Source organism: Lissotriton vulgaris, chromosome 5 (genome assembly GCF_964263255.1).
Source record: "Lissotriton vulgaris chromosome 5, aLisVul1.2, whole genome shotgun sequence".
NCBI classification, from domain to species: Eukaryota; Metazoa; Chordata; class Amphibia; order Caudata; family Salamandridae; genus Lissotriton; species Lissotriton vulgaris.
This window is the reverse complement of record NC_141693.1, coordinates 1679386148-1679401044: the sequence shown is the minus strand read 5'-3', so window position 1 is coordinate 1679401044 and position 14897 is coordinate 1679386148. Positions and strand designations below refer to the sequence as shown.

The following is a 14897-nucleotide window of genomic DNA, read 5'->3' as shown; positions in this document are numbered from 1 at the left end:
TGTACGCCCGACGCAAAGAGTGAAAATGCACCTTTAGTGTAATACAGCCCCTGATTTGCCTTTGAACTGCATACTAGTGCACAAGAGCCAGTGGAGGAAATGTGTAAAACATGTGATCTTGAGGGCAACGGGAAAGAAGGAGCACTGAGGACGAGGTCATGGAGTGCGGGACGGGGCCAGAGGTGTGCCTACAAGGAGCAAAGTATTCTGTAATTATTTCATAGGCCTTTCCCCTTCAGGAACCTGCCCATCAAATATTTGGTCAAACTGCACCCGTATCTGAACGTTACCTATATTTTAATTTGATCTCTACAGCATAGATTGTTGACAGTTAAAGTTTAACATTTTTATCCAGCGATCACTGCAGCTCTACACAGACAATGCATTAATAGGAGGGAGCTATCTTACAAGGATTAGAACGTGTAAAATACACGTCATACGCAGATCGTTGCTAAAGGTCCACCAAACCACCACTGATCTATATCACTATGATTTGAACCTGAGGCAAATATATGATGCACACACCTTTTCAGTAGGTTTGTTTACCGACTGAGCATTCTAACTGGAAGTAGAATCTGTGGCCTACATGATTCTCTTCAATCACCCTATCAACCCTCTAAACTAGATCACAAGGATTGCAGCCATTGCTCTGCAGTTTGCACATTAGATTAAAACAATAAGTAACGGTTCCGAAGCTTTTCTTTACATTTTCATTATTGCTCCTTTTAATAATTTTTGCTGTCTGCTCTACCTGTAGGTCGTTGCTCTATTTGCTTTACAGCCTATATCTCCTTTCATCGCTCACTGTTTGTGTTTTCGGCATTTTCTTTATTACCCGTCTTTCCTATCCTTTTTTGCAACTCAGCTTCCTTGCAAAGTGCTCATTGTAACCAAGGTATCTTGAGAACACTTGCAATCAAAGGACACATCAAGTAAGGGAACAGCAGAGAGTTAAAATTGGATTGGTATTATAGGGTGAATTTTGAAAAGATTCTAAGTCGCAAGGCATTCAAGAACTACAGTGAGGTTGACTCTTCCAAGTTCAGGGCAGTGGAAGAAGTAAAATCCATTAATTTCTCTCATAAACTGAAAATGAGAGAGTACAGGTATTTCAGGTACAGTAGAGAGCTACATTGTAATAAATGACAGAACTGAGCTCCCAGAGTACATGAGCTCCAACCTTCTCTGTCCTGTATTTCCTTGAATTCTCAATTAAACCTCTTTAACAACTGAACTTGTTTTTCCTTTCCCGTAAATACACATGCCCAGTTCACCCACTTAGTAGTAACTGTACACATTATCTATGATCCTCCCACTCCGTACACCTAAACATCAGCCAATGACTTTGATTGTGGCTAATACTGCAGCACGTGTCACTTACATATTACCTGATGTATGCAGGCCAAGTATGTGGCCCAAGTGCACCTGCTGGCCCATCCTGTAGCACATTTGATTAGTTCATACTCATACCCTGATGTCCCCTTCCACAATGGCTGACAGCTTTTCCATCCACAGGTAGCCTATAGGCCTTTTATAGATTGCCCTTAGCTCCTCTGTCCGAAAGGCATCTCCCTCTGCTACTGCCCAACTCTCTAATACTCTCCTCCATCTACAGTGTGGAGAACCTTCAGGTGTTCTCCACTTTAGTGCTATGTCCCTGCAAGCCACAAGGGACAGATTCCAGGAATCTGTTTACCACCTTCTTTTGTGGCCTACGTGAATACAGTCCCAACAAGCGTATACCCATAGTAAATAGATCATGTCCGTTAAGTGTGTGCTCCATGTCCTCCGCCACCCTAAATCACAAATACTCTATTGGAGGGCAACTCCACACCATGTACACAAAATCAGAGTCCAGTAAAGAACAACAGGGGTCATCACATAGTACCAAACTGCTTCATGACATTCACTCTGTGTGGTGTAGGATATGTCGTATGAAGGTAGTTGAACTGTGTATATTTATATCTGGTATTCAGAGACCATGAGTCCTTGCTCCAGGGTCTGCTCCCATTCCTTACCCCTGAATTCCCTGCCAAACATGCCTTCCCACATAACACAAACCAATGCATATATATCCATAATTTCCTCCTGGACAAGTTCTCCTGCTGCATGGGCAGGTAGAACACTTCCCTTACACAGCAGGCAGGCTTCTAGGCATGGAGAGGAGCGGACGTACTTTACTGTACGGCGAGGGAGGCACCTTGAGGCAAGTGGGACTAAAGGGGTCCCTGAACCCTCCTACCATGGGGCATTAAAGACCCGACGTTGGGGTATTTCAGTACTACAAAGTTAATTTAGAGGTGGACGTAGGTCGCCCTAACAAAGAGGCACAATCTAATGTCAGATTGATAAACCAGGAGCCCGACTTTCATTCTGAAGAATGCCACAGACTCATTACGTACCTAGCCGCACGCTTAGATCTTCCAACTCAAATGTATTAAACCATCCAGCCTTCAGATGTATCTCCAAAGGAGGTAAATCCATTGCAGTATTGCGCACAAAGGTGTGAAACCAACTCCCTAGTAACCTCTGTTTCATTCAATCAGAAACCCTCTTTAGGACGTCCTTAAAAACCTGGATTTTCACTGCCTCAGATGCACTATGCAGAGCTCTGATCTAACTCTTTTAATTCGGTTTCTCAACTGCTATTATGTTATGCCCGCAACCCAATTGACTATAGTGCCATGATGCTCCTCGGAGTGACAGATGCGCTCTATAAATACTTCCTAACATAACATAACATAAGAGCCACAGGCAGAAACATGTCGACAACGGTAACAGTGGTGATGGGGTAATAGCTCCCTTAATCCAAACATTCCAGTATTTTAATACCAAGTAATACACCCTACGTTTAAATGTAATTTGGGGTACTACATTGGTTTTTAATTCACTATTTCCGTGGGCCCCCGCTTAAATGGGTAGAAGTTCCTCCCTGTCTTCAGGTGTAGGCCTGCTCTCTATCAAACCAGGGTTTTAGAGAGCGAGGACTGCCTACAATGGTGGTGTGTGAGGACAGCCAATCACAATTTTTTAAAATGCCCATCACTCCTATATATAGTGCTTTTAGGGACACGGTAACACAATGTAAGTGACTACAACTTTGGGGTAGCTTCTACAATGTGTACATAGTAGATTTGGAAGCTCACCATAGAGACCCCGTAGCCTCTAGTTCCCTCCCTTGGATATTACTGAGGGGTTTGTGTTGATGTTCAGATAAGGTGTGCCTATCACCGAATTCTTACTGCAATCGCTGCTTCGTGCTACAAGCAAGGTCTGTGAGGCCCTTACAAGAAACGGAAACGAAAAGCTAGGAAGGAGTTGTCCACCAGAATAATTGTCAACATGAGACGGACGCTTTTGGAAACGGGATCAGCAGGAATGGCAACAGCAGCATAAGGGTGCAAATTTGCCAAATGAAGAGAACCTGAGAAAGCAGGAACGCTCTCAACCAAAACAGCCTCAAAGAAGAACAAGGAGAACCCTACTCACATAGGAACCAGGGCATTAATTTATATCAAAGAACAACGGCTCCTGTGGTATGATACTACAATATATCATTCAGTATGTGGCTTAATAGCAATTTCTAAAAACCTGAGGGCTATCAGGGATGTCAAAAAAGGTCGCACCAACAGTTTGAGAGACTTGTCAATATTGTTTATATACTTCAAAACATAAACTGCAAAATTACACAAATATATTCAGCTTGTCACATGCTCATGTGAACACAAGAAAGGAAAAGTGCACAGTGTCCCAAGTGTACATGTGAAACCGAGAAAATAAATATACAAACAACATACATTAAGTGTAAGCACAGTGGTTTCTCATAGAATAACAATTCAGAAGGAAAAATGACCAAAATATTGATAGTTATTTATAGGGTCTATACAATATCCTAGGCACTAATTGTTGGTTCAATTCCTAGTGGCGTCGACGGCGTTTCGACCCTCAGAAATACGGGTCTCTTCAGGACAGGACAATGGGGGACATCTACAATTAAAAAGGACGGAGTGGGAGTGAGTATGATATGTGACATTTTTTATATATATATACTACGTATATGGACAAGGGACCAAGGTACCTGAATAATAACTTGTTCTCACACCAAACGTGATAGAGAAATAAGAATGACTTACAGGTAGCCCAGCTGGGTACTGTTGTCATACATAGAGGAATTAAAAGGTAAAGAGTGAATTAGAAAACAGGTTAGCTCATTTCAATTCTTGTACTTAATGTACAAAATACGGACTTGGCAGATAAGGTACTCACCACTGTAGTGATCAGAGAGTCAAGGGCGTAATGCTCGTGGTTGTTGATGTTTTCAATAAATACAGAACAATGGCTGTGGAGGACACAATTTAGAGGGCTACATTACTGATAACTGTGTGCATATACATCCTGTGTCCAAAGCTAATATAGTGCCTGGATAATGTGACGAAATTTACCTTAAAAAATGGGAGTGGCGTGTGATAGCTCACGGTACGCCCACGTCATGGTTTAGACGGATATTATGGACAGGACGATGCCTATAAAGGAAAAGATAATGCGGGAATTGCATTGTTAATGCCTAAGCCGTCCGGGCGTCAGCCTCGATGTCTAAAAATGGAGAAAGGGTACGAATTACCTGAAACGATAATTGTGCCGCTTAATAGCTTTCCGCAGTCACTCTCTGCCAGTCTGTACGCAGCAGACTGCCTGCTCTTCCGGTTAAGAACCTAATCAGACCCGACGAGGAGAGTTACAAGAACTCGATCCTCGTACGCAGCACCCGTAGATTGCAGAGTGAGTGAGCAAGAATCACTCCTGTTGCCCTCTCCATGTGACGCCATCAATTAATACGAAAGCCATATGGGAACCAGTAAGAAGTGTTTTGGAAAACGGAGCAATACTATGGAATAACTTCATTATAGAACTTGTGGGACTACACATTACGAGTGTCTTAAAAATTTCAAAATCGCTAAGTATTTACAATTCTATTGTTCATAATAAATGAAAATGAAAACAAACACAGAAATAACAGTATAAGGTAATACATCAACTTGGATTAAAACCACAATGCCCCTGTGGGGTACATATATGACATATATTAAAGTGCCTCAGCCTGCATATCTAAGGCAATTATAAATAGTACCAAATAGGACAATTGTCGGACAAGCCTTATGTTTACATTCCCAATCATGCAGTTTATAATGTATATAAAGAAATGTAAAACAATGACAGTGGCATGTAGTTCTGCATTAACTGATTAGACCAAAATTACTGCTTATACGTGCATACAGGGGTACAGAATTATATTATTATGGCACTTATAAATATGTACCCCAATCTTGATGTTTTTTAGCAGCAGTATATTCATTCAAACCCCATTTCAAAGTGCCTAATTTGTAATGTTGGACACATATCCTCTCCATTCATCAGCAGAATTTAGCCCATGGCTAATAGAATCAAGTTTCTCAATCCAAATGGCTTTCTCTACGTTGTAGAATCTGGGAGATGTCCCTTCCTCTGTCAGGGATGGTTCTGTTGTCAATAACTTGCCATTTTATCTGGTCCGCAGTGTGGTTATGGTCTTTGTAATGTATCACTAGTGGTGCTGTCAGAACTAGTTTTCTAATTCGACTTCTATGTTGGCCTATCCTCGCTTTGATAGGCTGCTGCGTCTGTCCGATGTAGGGCAGCCCGCAAGGACACCATATGCAATACACAACATTGCGTGTGTTACAATTAGAGAACACTCTCAAGGTATGTGTGATTTCTCCATGTTGAAATATGGTAGTCTTAGACGTAAAAGGGCAAACCACGCAATTGGCGCATGGATGATGCCCTATTACTGGTGGCAAGCCCCATGCCGACTCCAATGTCCCTGTTACATCTTTTGTTTTTTCATTCGAGGAATTCACCAAATGATCTTTTAAATTCTTGGCTTTTATAAGCAAACAATGGGACCTCGAGAGATGAATCAATACTTGTGCCAGTTTCTAATTATCAGGCTGCGGATCTTATTGGTATGTGTGCCGAAAGTGGTAACGCATACGATTTTCTGCATCTCTTTTTTTGGTCGTGTCACTAAGAGTTCTCCGCGTGGGCAATACCACGCCCGTTTTAGTGATCTTTTTACTAATTTATTGGGGAATCCTCTACTGAGTAGTTTTAATTTCAAAATCAGTGCTTCCCTCATATAGTCATCCCTCCGGGCACAATTGCGACGGATGCGCAAAAACTGCCCGAAGGGAAGACCATCTCTTAAAGCTCTCGGATGGTGACTTTTATATGAAAGTAATGTGTTTCTTTCTGTGTCCTTTCTGTGTAATGAGGTAATCAACTTATCCCCCTCATTCATGATAGTAAGATCCAGAAAGGCGATAGTATATTTTTCAATTGTGGATGTAAATGTAAGATGCTGTTGTATACCATTTAGATATAACACAAAAGCATTGAAATCTTCTTTGGTGCCACTCCAAACTAGAAAAATATCATTGATATATCGATACCAACATTTAATGTTGGTACGATATGGGTTCGAATCATTAATTGCAAAGGTACGTTCAACCTGGTCCATATAAATATTTGCTAGGTTTGGAGCAAAAATTGCTCCCATACTAGTCCCGCAACATTGCTCGTAGTATACACCTTTGTGCACAAAATAGTTTTTTTGGAGGGCAATACGTAGCAAAGAGATTATGAATGAGGTGGGTACAGTCATGGGCCTAACTCTAGTATCCAATAGATTTTCAATGCTTTTAATACTGTCATCTTGTAGGATGTTGGTATATAATGCAGAAATATCTAGAGTAGCCAACCAATCAGTATCCTCATTAAATAATACACTGTCAACCAAATTAATCATATGCATGGTGTCTCGAACATAACTGGGTTGACTCGGTACAAATTCACAAATAAAGAAATCCACATATTTACCAATGGGCTCTAGAATCGAGCCACAGCCCGATAAGATTGGTCTGCCGGGGGGATGGGTAATACTTTTGTGGATTTTTGGTAAGGTATAAAGGACCGGAGTCCTGGGGTTCTCGGAGTTCAAAAATTCAAATTCATGTTTGCTTAAAAAGCCATGATCTAATCCAACTTTGGTAATGCCAAGGATTTCTTCTCTGATGTCACCAAGAGGATTGCGAGTCAATTTCTTATAATGTTTTTGTTCAGAAATCTGTTTATTTATTGCTATTTCATAGTCAGAGCGTTTTTGAACAACAATAACCCCACCCTTATCGGCTGGTTTCAATATTATTGAAGAATCATGTTTTAAATTGTTCAGGGCCTGACGCTCCAGAAGTGTGATGTTATACGGAGTGAACTGACTATTGGACTTCATAGTTTCTACATTTTGTAGAATCACTTTCTCAAACGTGATGAGTTCTGGGGGAATCATGCTGTTATTTGGGTAAAAAACAGAAGGTGGTCTAAGGCCTGTTACCGATTCCTTTGCTGAATATACCCTGTCTTTAAAGAAGATTCTTAAACGGATCTTTCTAAAGAACTGAAACAACTCAGACTTAAGGTTGAAAAAATGTGTCTTTTCTGTAACCACAAAAGATAGACCTTTGCTTAATAAGGATATTTCGGAGGTGGACAGTATATGATCCGATAAATTAAAGATAGGTATGGTTTCAATATTATCTGATGCAGAGGATTGTTCTAGTATGGTTGTGGTCTCCACTGATAATGCTTGTTGCGGGTCTGCCGCTCCTCGGCATATTGATGCCATACTCTCTTCTTGGTCTTCCCTCCTCTCTCTAAAAAAGGTTGTCCTTGATGTATGTTGAAGTTACTCGGGCCTGCTGAATTGCTTGAGTCACTCGAATCTCCGGATGACTCGGAGAAAGTTACAGGTTGGTTTCGTTTGAACCGCCCCCAGGTTTGTTGTCTGTTCTGAGTTTGGAAATTAGTGTAGTAATCTTCCTTTAAGTAGGGAAATGCTCTTTCCTTGCTGTCGTTTTTAATGTCCTTGGACACCTTATCCGCTTTCTTTTTTAATTCAAACGTGTTGAATTTGTCAATCGTTTTGTTCAGTTTATCCAATAAGGTCTTAGCTTCCGTTACACCGTCTTCTCCTAGGAGTTCCTTCTCCAACTCCTCTATTTCTTTAAGTTCGGCATTTTAAATGCTCTATCGCAGTTTCAACTCAACCAAAACAGCAGCAGCATCCAGGAACAAAGGTGCTGGAAGTCACCCGTGAGACCCTGTCAGTCCACTCGTCAAAAATATAAAGATGCGGAGTCAGGTAAGAACTTCTTCAAATTGGTATTTATTGAAGAACTTCTTATGATATGGACTGACAGGGAAGCAGGCTTACATCAACTGTCGCTCCCTGTTTAAGGATACACATTCCACATACACAATGAATAAATTCTACATTCTAGATTCTGCAACCAAGATCCCAACACATACAGCTTTATTTTACTTAAAAGTTGTTTCACTTTCATTTGACAGATGTATTATATTGTATTGCATTACAGGTTTCTGCTTTTTAGGTTTCCTAAATATCACTTAGGGACAACTTTCAGCATCCAATTTTTTATGAACTTTCGGACATTAAGTGGTTTTCTAGCTTTTTGATCCCTATGGTTTGCTGGGTTGGACTAAAACATATGTGGTGAGAGAAAGGAAAATTGGATATGAAGAAGAAAAGAGAAAGCAGCAGCAAAGAAATTAGATGGGGAAAGAAAGCTTTGGGAATAGAATATGATGAAGCACATGTAAAAGAGTTGGAAGAGAAGCGAGCAAAAAGAGAAGGAGAGGAAAAGAAGGAGGTAAATTATGGGTAGCAGAGGGAGACAGCATGATCTGTAGTGTGAAATATGGAGACATGGAAGACTTAACACGAGTAAAGAAAGAAGTAAGACGCTGCAGTGCAGCGAGAGGTAGGGTGGAGGAGAATGAAAGAGAAAATGTAATGCAACATATAAAGCAAGGGGGGTTAAAGGCAAAAGGTGGAGTGAAGAGATACTTATCAAAAGAGCGAAGAAATGTAAGTCCAAACACTTCGTGCCTGCCAACCAATGCAGTCACAGTGCTTTATGTTAGTGCACAAACATGTCCATTTGATACCTCGCTGCCTGCACCTTCCTGCTGGGAATGGAAAGCAAACAACAACAGGCGCTGCTGAATGTGTGTCCCGGTGTCTGAAAATTACACCGGGACAAGTTCAGCATATTTCTGTGGGGCCCAATTTCTTGGCAGAAGGGCATACACCCTGTGAAAATAGTGGGTGGACGCCGTGAACCTGCGTTGTGCCCCGAGTACATGATGCTGGGCATACTCGGTGCACACTCACTGAAGTGCTTAAAAGAAGCTGGGCGCGCCTAGCTCAATCACTGACGCGCAAGTGCTTTCACTGCCAACGGGCACAAAGGAAAGCACAGTGGTGTGTATCTGGCTCCGCGAGAGATGATGTGCTCTCTGACGCCCAACTTTAACCCGATACCTCTACGCAACCTGCTCCTAAAGGAAGACGGCATGTCTGCCCATTCAACACATCCAGCACAGTCCTTCCTCCCTTTCCCTTCATCGATGCCCAGCCATGAGGACCTCCGCTCATTCGCCCCTCCTGACCACGGGCCCCAAATCATCGTGCCCGTGAGCTCCAACCAACTTCCACCGTCCGGGCTCAAGATCAGAGTGACACCGGCAACCAACGGAATTCAAAGGAGGACTGTCGCGCTGATCACGTGATGTGCGTCGATGCTAGGGTTGCCGATTGGAGTATTCCTCTAATAAGAGCTAGACACTTGCACCGGAACATAAACATCGATAACCCGGAAATAACTTCCTCTGCACTCCAGCACTCGGCCTGAGTTGAGCCCGGGCGTGCATGTGATGAACGCCAGGATTGCTGTAGTTAGATCCAATTTTGATTTCTGTTGGGAGGAGACAGTGAATCTCCTCGCCTCCCAACTGCTGAGTTCCCACCGAGGATCCCTTTACGAGGAGATTAAAGAGTAGACGAGGGCTGTATTAGAGGCGAAGGTCAGTTTCGCAGCCTAAGGTCATGCATGAGTGATCATGCTCTGTGGTAAATAGTAGTATCAGAACAGGTAGCCCGATGTCAGTGGGACAGAGAGCCGAGTGTGTGGCGGTCTCCTAAAGAGTAGCAGATTGTATGTGTGTTTGTCAACGAGAAAGTTTCGTTTGTGACTGAATACCAGATAGCAATGCGTGTCAGTGAAGCAGGCTGTGCTGTGACACGTATGGAAGTAGACTGTTGCCATGCGATCCGAGGCCTTGTTTGTCTACCAATTTCACCTTTGTCTTTTTTTTAAACTGGCGTTTATCCACGTGATGCAAATCGCAGGCCCATGTGTACATCGGGGGAATGCTAACCTCAAAGTTAAAAATGTAATGGAAGTGAGGTAATGAGAGACACCTACATCTGGGTGACAGTGAGAGAAACCTAGTCGTGTGTCAGAGGGCTAGCTGTGTGATGGGATTCAAGTGCTTGTTTTAGTCCGTGTATTATTAGACCAAGTAGTCATTGGCAATGCCATTCTCTGCAAATCATAGCATGGTCTTCAGCTTTTATTGGAATAACAACAAAGTAGTGAAATAAAATGGCACCCTCCGATTTACTGTTGACTGCCTTGATTATTACTTGTTCTTTTCCCAGAATGAACATAAACTCTGTTCAATATGGCTGCTGCTGTTGGCATCGCAATGCTTCGCTCACAATATAGAAGAATATTATTGGCCCCCGTCCTGGGAGTGCAGGAACCTCTCAGTATTTGTGGCTCTAACCCCCTGTTCTGCCATGGATCAACTATCATCGTGAGTTCTTCCGAGTTTTCCCCATGTGCTTCCATCCACACGACCCCTGCCTCCCCTGCAGGACACAATAAGTGGTCGAAGGTGAAACATGTCAAGGGGCCGAAAGATGAAGCAAGAGCAACCATGTTCGCTAAGCTTTCGATGAAGATTAAGTTTGCAGTGAAAGGTAGGAATACATCACGTGCATGGGTTGAGTCACGACGTGAGCCTAGAACCTTGGTTGTGCCCTTGGAATTTGTTTACCCTAGGAAATAACAGTACAAATAGGTGAGGTGGTGTCTGGCTCGCTGTGTGAGCTGGGAGTATTGGTTGCCTTGCACAGTGTTGTAAGGTCTTTTCTTCTCTTCCTCCTTTTCATCCTGTCTTTCTTCCTCGTTCAGTCTGGGGACATTTAGAGTGTTCAATGATGTCATAGAATCTGATGTGACTCATGTGAGTCAGTCGACTCCTGGTTGAGCTCAAGGAAACAGCTCCTGTTGGGGCCTTCATACCATCTTCATCTTGGCCTACCTACTACCCTGACCTACTTACTTACCACCTTTGTACTTCAACCTGAATAAAGATTCTCACTTGGAACAACTACCTGGACTCCTGTGAGGTATTTACTTTCAACACACAGCATGTAAATAGTGAAGTTGTATTAAAATTGGTAATTGTCACGAGGTTCTCCTTGGGTTGGGTGGAAAGTCACTTACAACCAATACAATACAATGCCCTATTGAAGGTTTGTCTGAAAGATGTGATTTTAAGGACTGAATCCAAGCAGTTCAATGATTCTAAAAGTTTGAAAAAGACATGCTAGATAGTTCAGTATCATAGTTTATTGTATGTGATTACTTAAAATCGTTACAAATTTCAAAACATAAAAAAATATAAATATATCTTTACATGCACAAATGATAAAAGCATCCAACAATGTTACCACCTTATAGCAAAGGAATATGCAGTTTTTAAATTTCCAAACGACGATGATACCCCTGGGTTATTAGCTAAAGTGCTAGTGCTGAGCCATCGGCATATAAAGTTATATTTGCATAGTAAATACATTTCCTAAATAAATCTTCTGCGTAGCAAATCCCATAATATTACTTCAAACATTACGATCACTGTTTTAAAAGTAAACAAGCAAATGAGTTTATCAAGGGCTGGCAAATTAGCTGGCCCTGTTGGAATAGCAGGTACCTGGAAAAGTGCAACATTTTACATTTAAAATTAAAAATATATTAAAAATAATCTTCTCAAATCCTACTAATTAAATTGTCTCTTAATAAATTTTGGCTTAAGTCCGTTAGTTACCTTAATTAGCGAGCTAAGCCTTTGCCGGCATTGTTCATGCTTTTTAAGATTTCAGAAATGACAAGTGAATGATGTTGTTTTTGCCTGGTGGATGGTGGATAGTGGCAAAATTGAGGCGAAGTATTTTTAAGTCGTGGTTTCTCAAGACGAGAAGATCTAATCAGCTATAAGTAGTGCCCTTGATGGGGTTGGCGTGAATGGGTGATTTGATAAAATACTGCAAGGTCTGATCTAGATTAATTTGTTCAGAGCTGAGTACAGGTTTAGTTACCATGAGGCGTTGAAGTTGAGGGTCAGAGTCATTATCCAACCAGTTGTCAAGTAGGATCACTGCATCCTAGGCATTTCAAAGTATAGATTGTGGATAAGTGGTTTGTGCTTTTAGCTGATCTGTTGCTAAGGTGAATGGGTTTGTGTTTTGAACCTCTGGGAAGGCAATAGAGGGAAAGGTAGAATGTTGATCGAGTCCAGGGTGTTGGTCTCCTAAGTGATTGATTAATTGTTGCGGTGTAAATGGAGGTGTAAGATATTATCCATATGTTTTGTGGAGGGAGCCCTGGACAAAGGATTAGTGGGCTGTGCACCTACCACAGACAGAACCACCACTGCAAACAACATCTATGCAGGAACACATCAGTAGACTATGTACCCGGCAAATATGTTTTATTCAGAACATATTTTCCCAGAGCACAAGAACAGCAAAGATGCCAAGGTCAAAGCATTCTACTTCAAGACTACATTAATTTCAACCACCACATCCTCACGAAGCCACCATGAGGTGCTAAGCCCACTAGGGGTTCAAAACACATTGACCACCTTGAGAGGCACTGGACCATACAGAGCCAAAAATACTAGTGATATGTGAAGAACCAAAAAGAACAATACATTGAAGGTCACTCTGACCCAGACAACATTGTATTACAAACATATACATTTGAGATCACTAGTGTTCAAACATCCCAATGAAGAGTACAAATAACTTTACTACTCTGAAGTTCCTTGTTCTGTTAAAATCAGAAAAACATTTTTTTAGATATTTTCACAGAATCCAATTCATTCAGACCTCCTTTTGACAAAGGATTATTTGACAAACTGAAGAACATAATGAGATAAAGTGTGACCTGGACAATAGATAGAATCTAATAGAAGTATTAATATATTCCATACTAGATGCATGAATAATGACTGATTATTGACAATTCAACTAGCACAATTTATTGCAGGTGGATGAACCATACTGGTTTATATGCATATTTGATTTCCTTCCATGTTTTTAACGATCCATTACTCTAATTGCTATAAATAGACAAATAAAAAACAGGTCACTTGCCAATTCCATCAGCTAGGAGTATGCCAGAAAAGTGGGGAAATAGAATAGCTATCCCCAGTTTATGAACATCTTCCTTCACAAGTGAATCACCTCATTGTTGCCATAAAAAATGAAGAATACAGGTAAATACTATGAACATGTATTCAAGCAGATAAATCAGACCCATCCACACCCACCACAACGGGCTTAGTGTGCCACTTAATTCCTCAGAAGGTTATATCTCCGAATATTGTGGGCAAAAATATTGATTTACCAAATTGTGAAGTATCAACATTTCATAAAGGTCAGTATATGTAGGTAAGAATAGATTTACTATGCTTAACTCCACATACCTTGACGACGTATGTATACATATTGTAGATATGCACAATAGATATGTGGAGTAGAGTAAACTAAACCTATACTACTTATATATGTTTACCTTTACAATCTTTTGTTACTCGATATTTCGTTTTTAAAAAAATATTTCTTTATGATTTTTATACCTCCAAATCAGTAAATCAAGCAAAATCCAATCAATCAGCTTGCCCGCCTCTGCCGAGGTGTTTCGTATTTCAGCAACAATGCAAGATAAAGTCTATAGCAATGATTACATTTGTGGAGATTCCTATGTCCCCTCGATATTTAGGTTACTATATTTTTGTATATAAATGTTTTGCCTATGATATTCTGGTAGTATACCTGCACAGAACCTTCCAGCCCACCCCATATTTCCAGTATACCCATATTCCATACTAAGCTTCTTGGCGACATTCCACTTAGGTAAGTCTGAGGGTACTAATAACAACACTGTACATGTAGAAAATAAATATGGAATGCCCACCAAGCGCTGTAATTAAAATAACCCATTTATTTCAACAAGGAACAGCGGGCCCTGTGTGGGAGATGCTTCACAATGCTGAAACTTCTAACAAGGCTATTTTTCTGGATCCCGCAAGCTTGTAGGAGATCTGTCACACAGGCGTTAATTACCAGCAGGCTGGATTATGGCAATACACTATGGGCATGGCAGACTACCTTTTCACTTGACTGCAGGTGGTGCAGAATGCTGCAGCCAAACTGGTATGCTACAAAGACCGACTCAGTTCATCGTCAAGAGTGCCTCAAATTACTTAATTGGCTGATAATGAGCGAAATTTAAGCTGCTCAGATACACACACAAGGCCCTGCACCAACAGGGGCCTCTTATTCTACAGAGGAAAGTTGAATTCTATGTACCCTCGAGGTACCTTAGATCGCGGTCCCTAGCTCTAGCAAGTCAAAACGCATTAAGGAAACAAGAACAGGGGGTTGCAGCTTCTCAAACCTGGCAGCTAAATACTGGAATGACCTACCACAAGAACTCCACCTCACAGAGAACTATCTTATTTTCAGAAAAAAACGTTCAACTCATCTGTTCTCTGGAAAATAATACCGGCCACCCTCATGAACCACCCATAAACCAATTAGCCATTCACTAGAAGTCCTAGCATAGCGTTGTGATATCCTTTGGATG

At 41.3% G+C, this 14897-nt stretch overlaps 1 protein-coding gene across 1 annotated transcript in view; it reads left to right on the top strand.

Annotated features, from left to right (window-relative positions):
• Nucleotides 1-9765: 9765 nt before the first annotated feature.
• TACO1 (translational activator of cytochrome c oxidase I) overlaps nt 9766-14897 on the top strand; it is a 45555-nt gene continuing 40423 nt past the window's right edge. The window contains exons 1-2 of the mRNA XM_086923816.1: nt 9766-9981; nt 10619-10942. Of these exons, the coding sequence (XP_086779942.1) occupies nt 10642-10942 (301 nt within the window). The 5' untranslated portion in view covers nt 9766-9981; nt 10619-10641. The remainder of the gene's footprint in view (nt 9982-10618; nt 10943-14897) is intronic.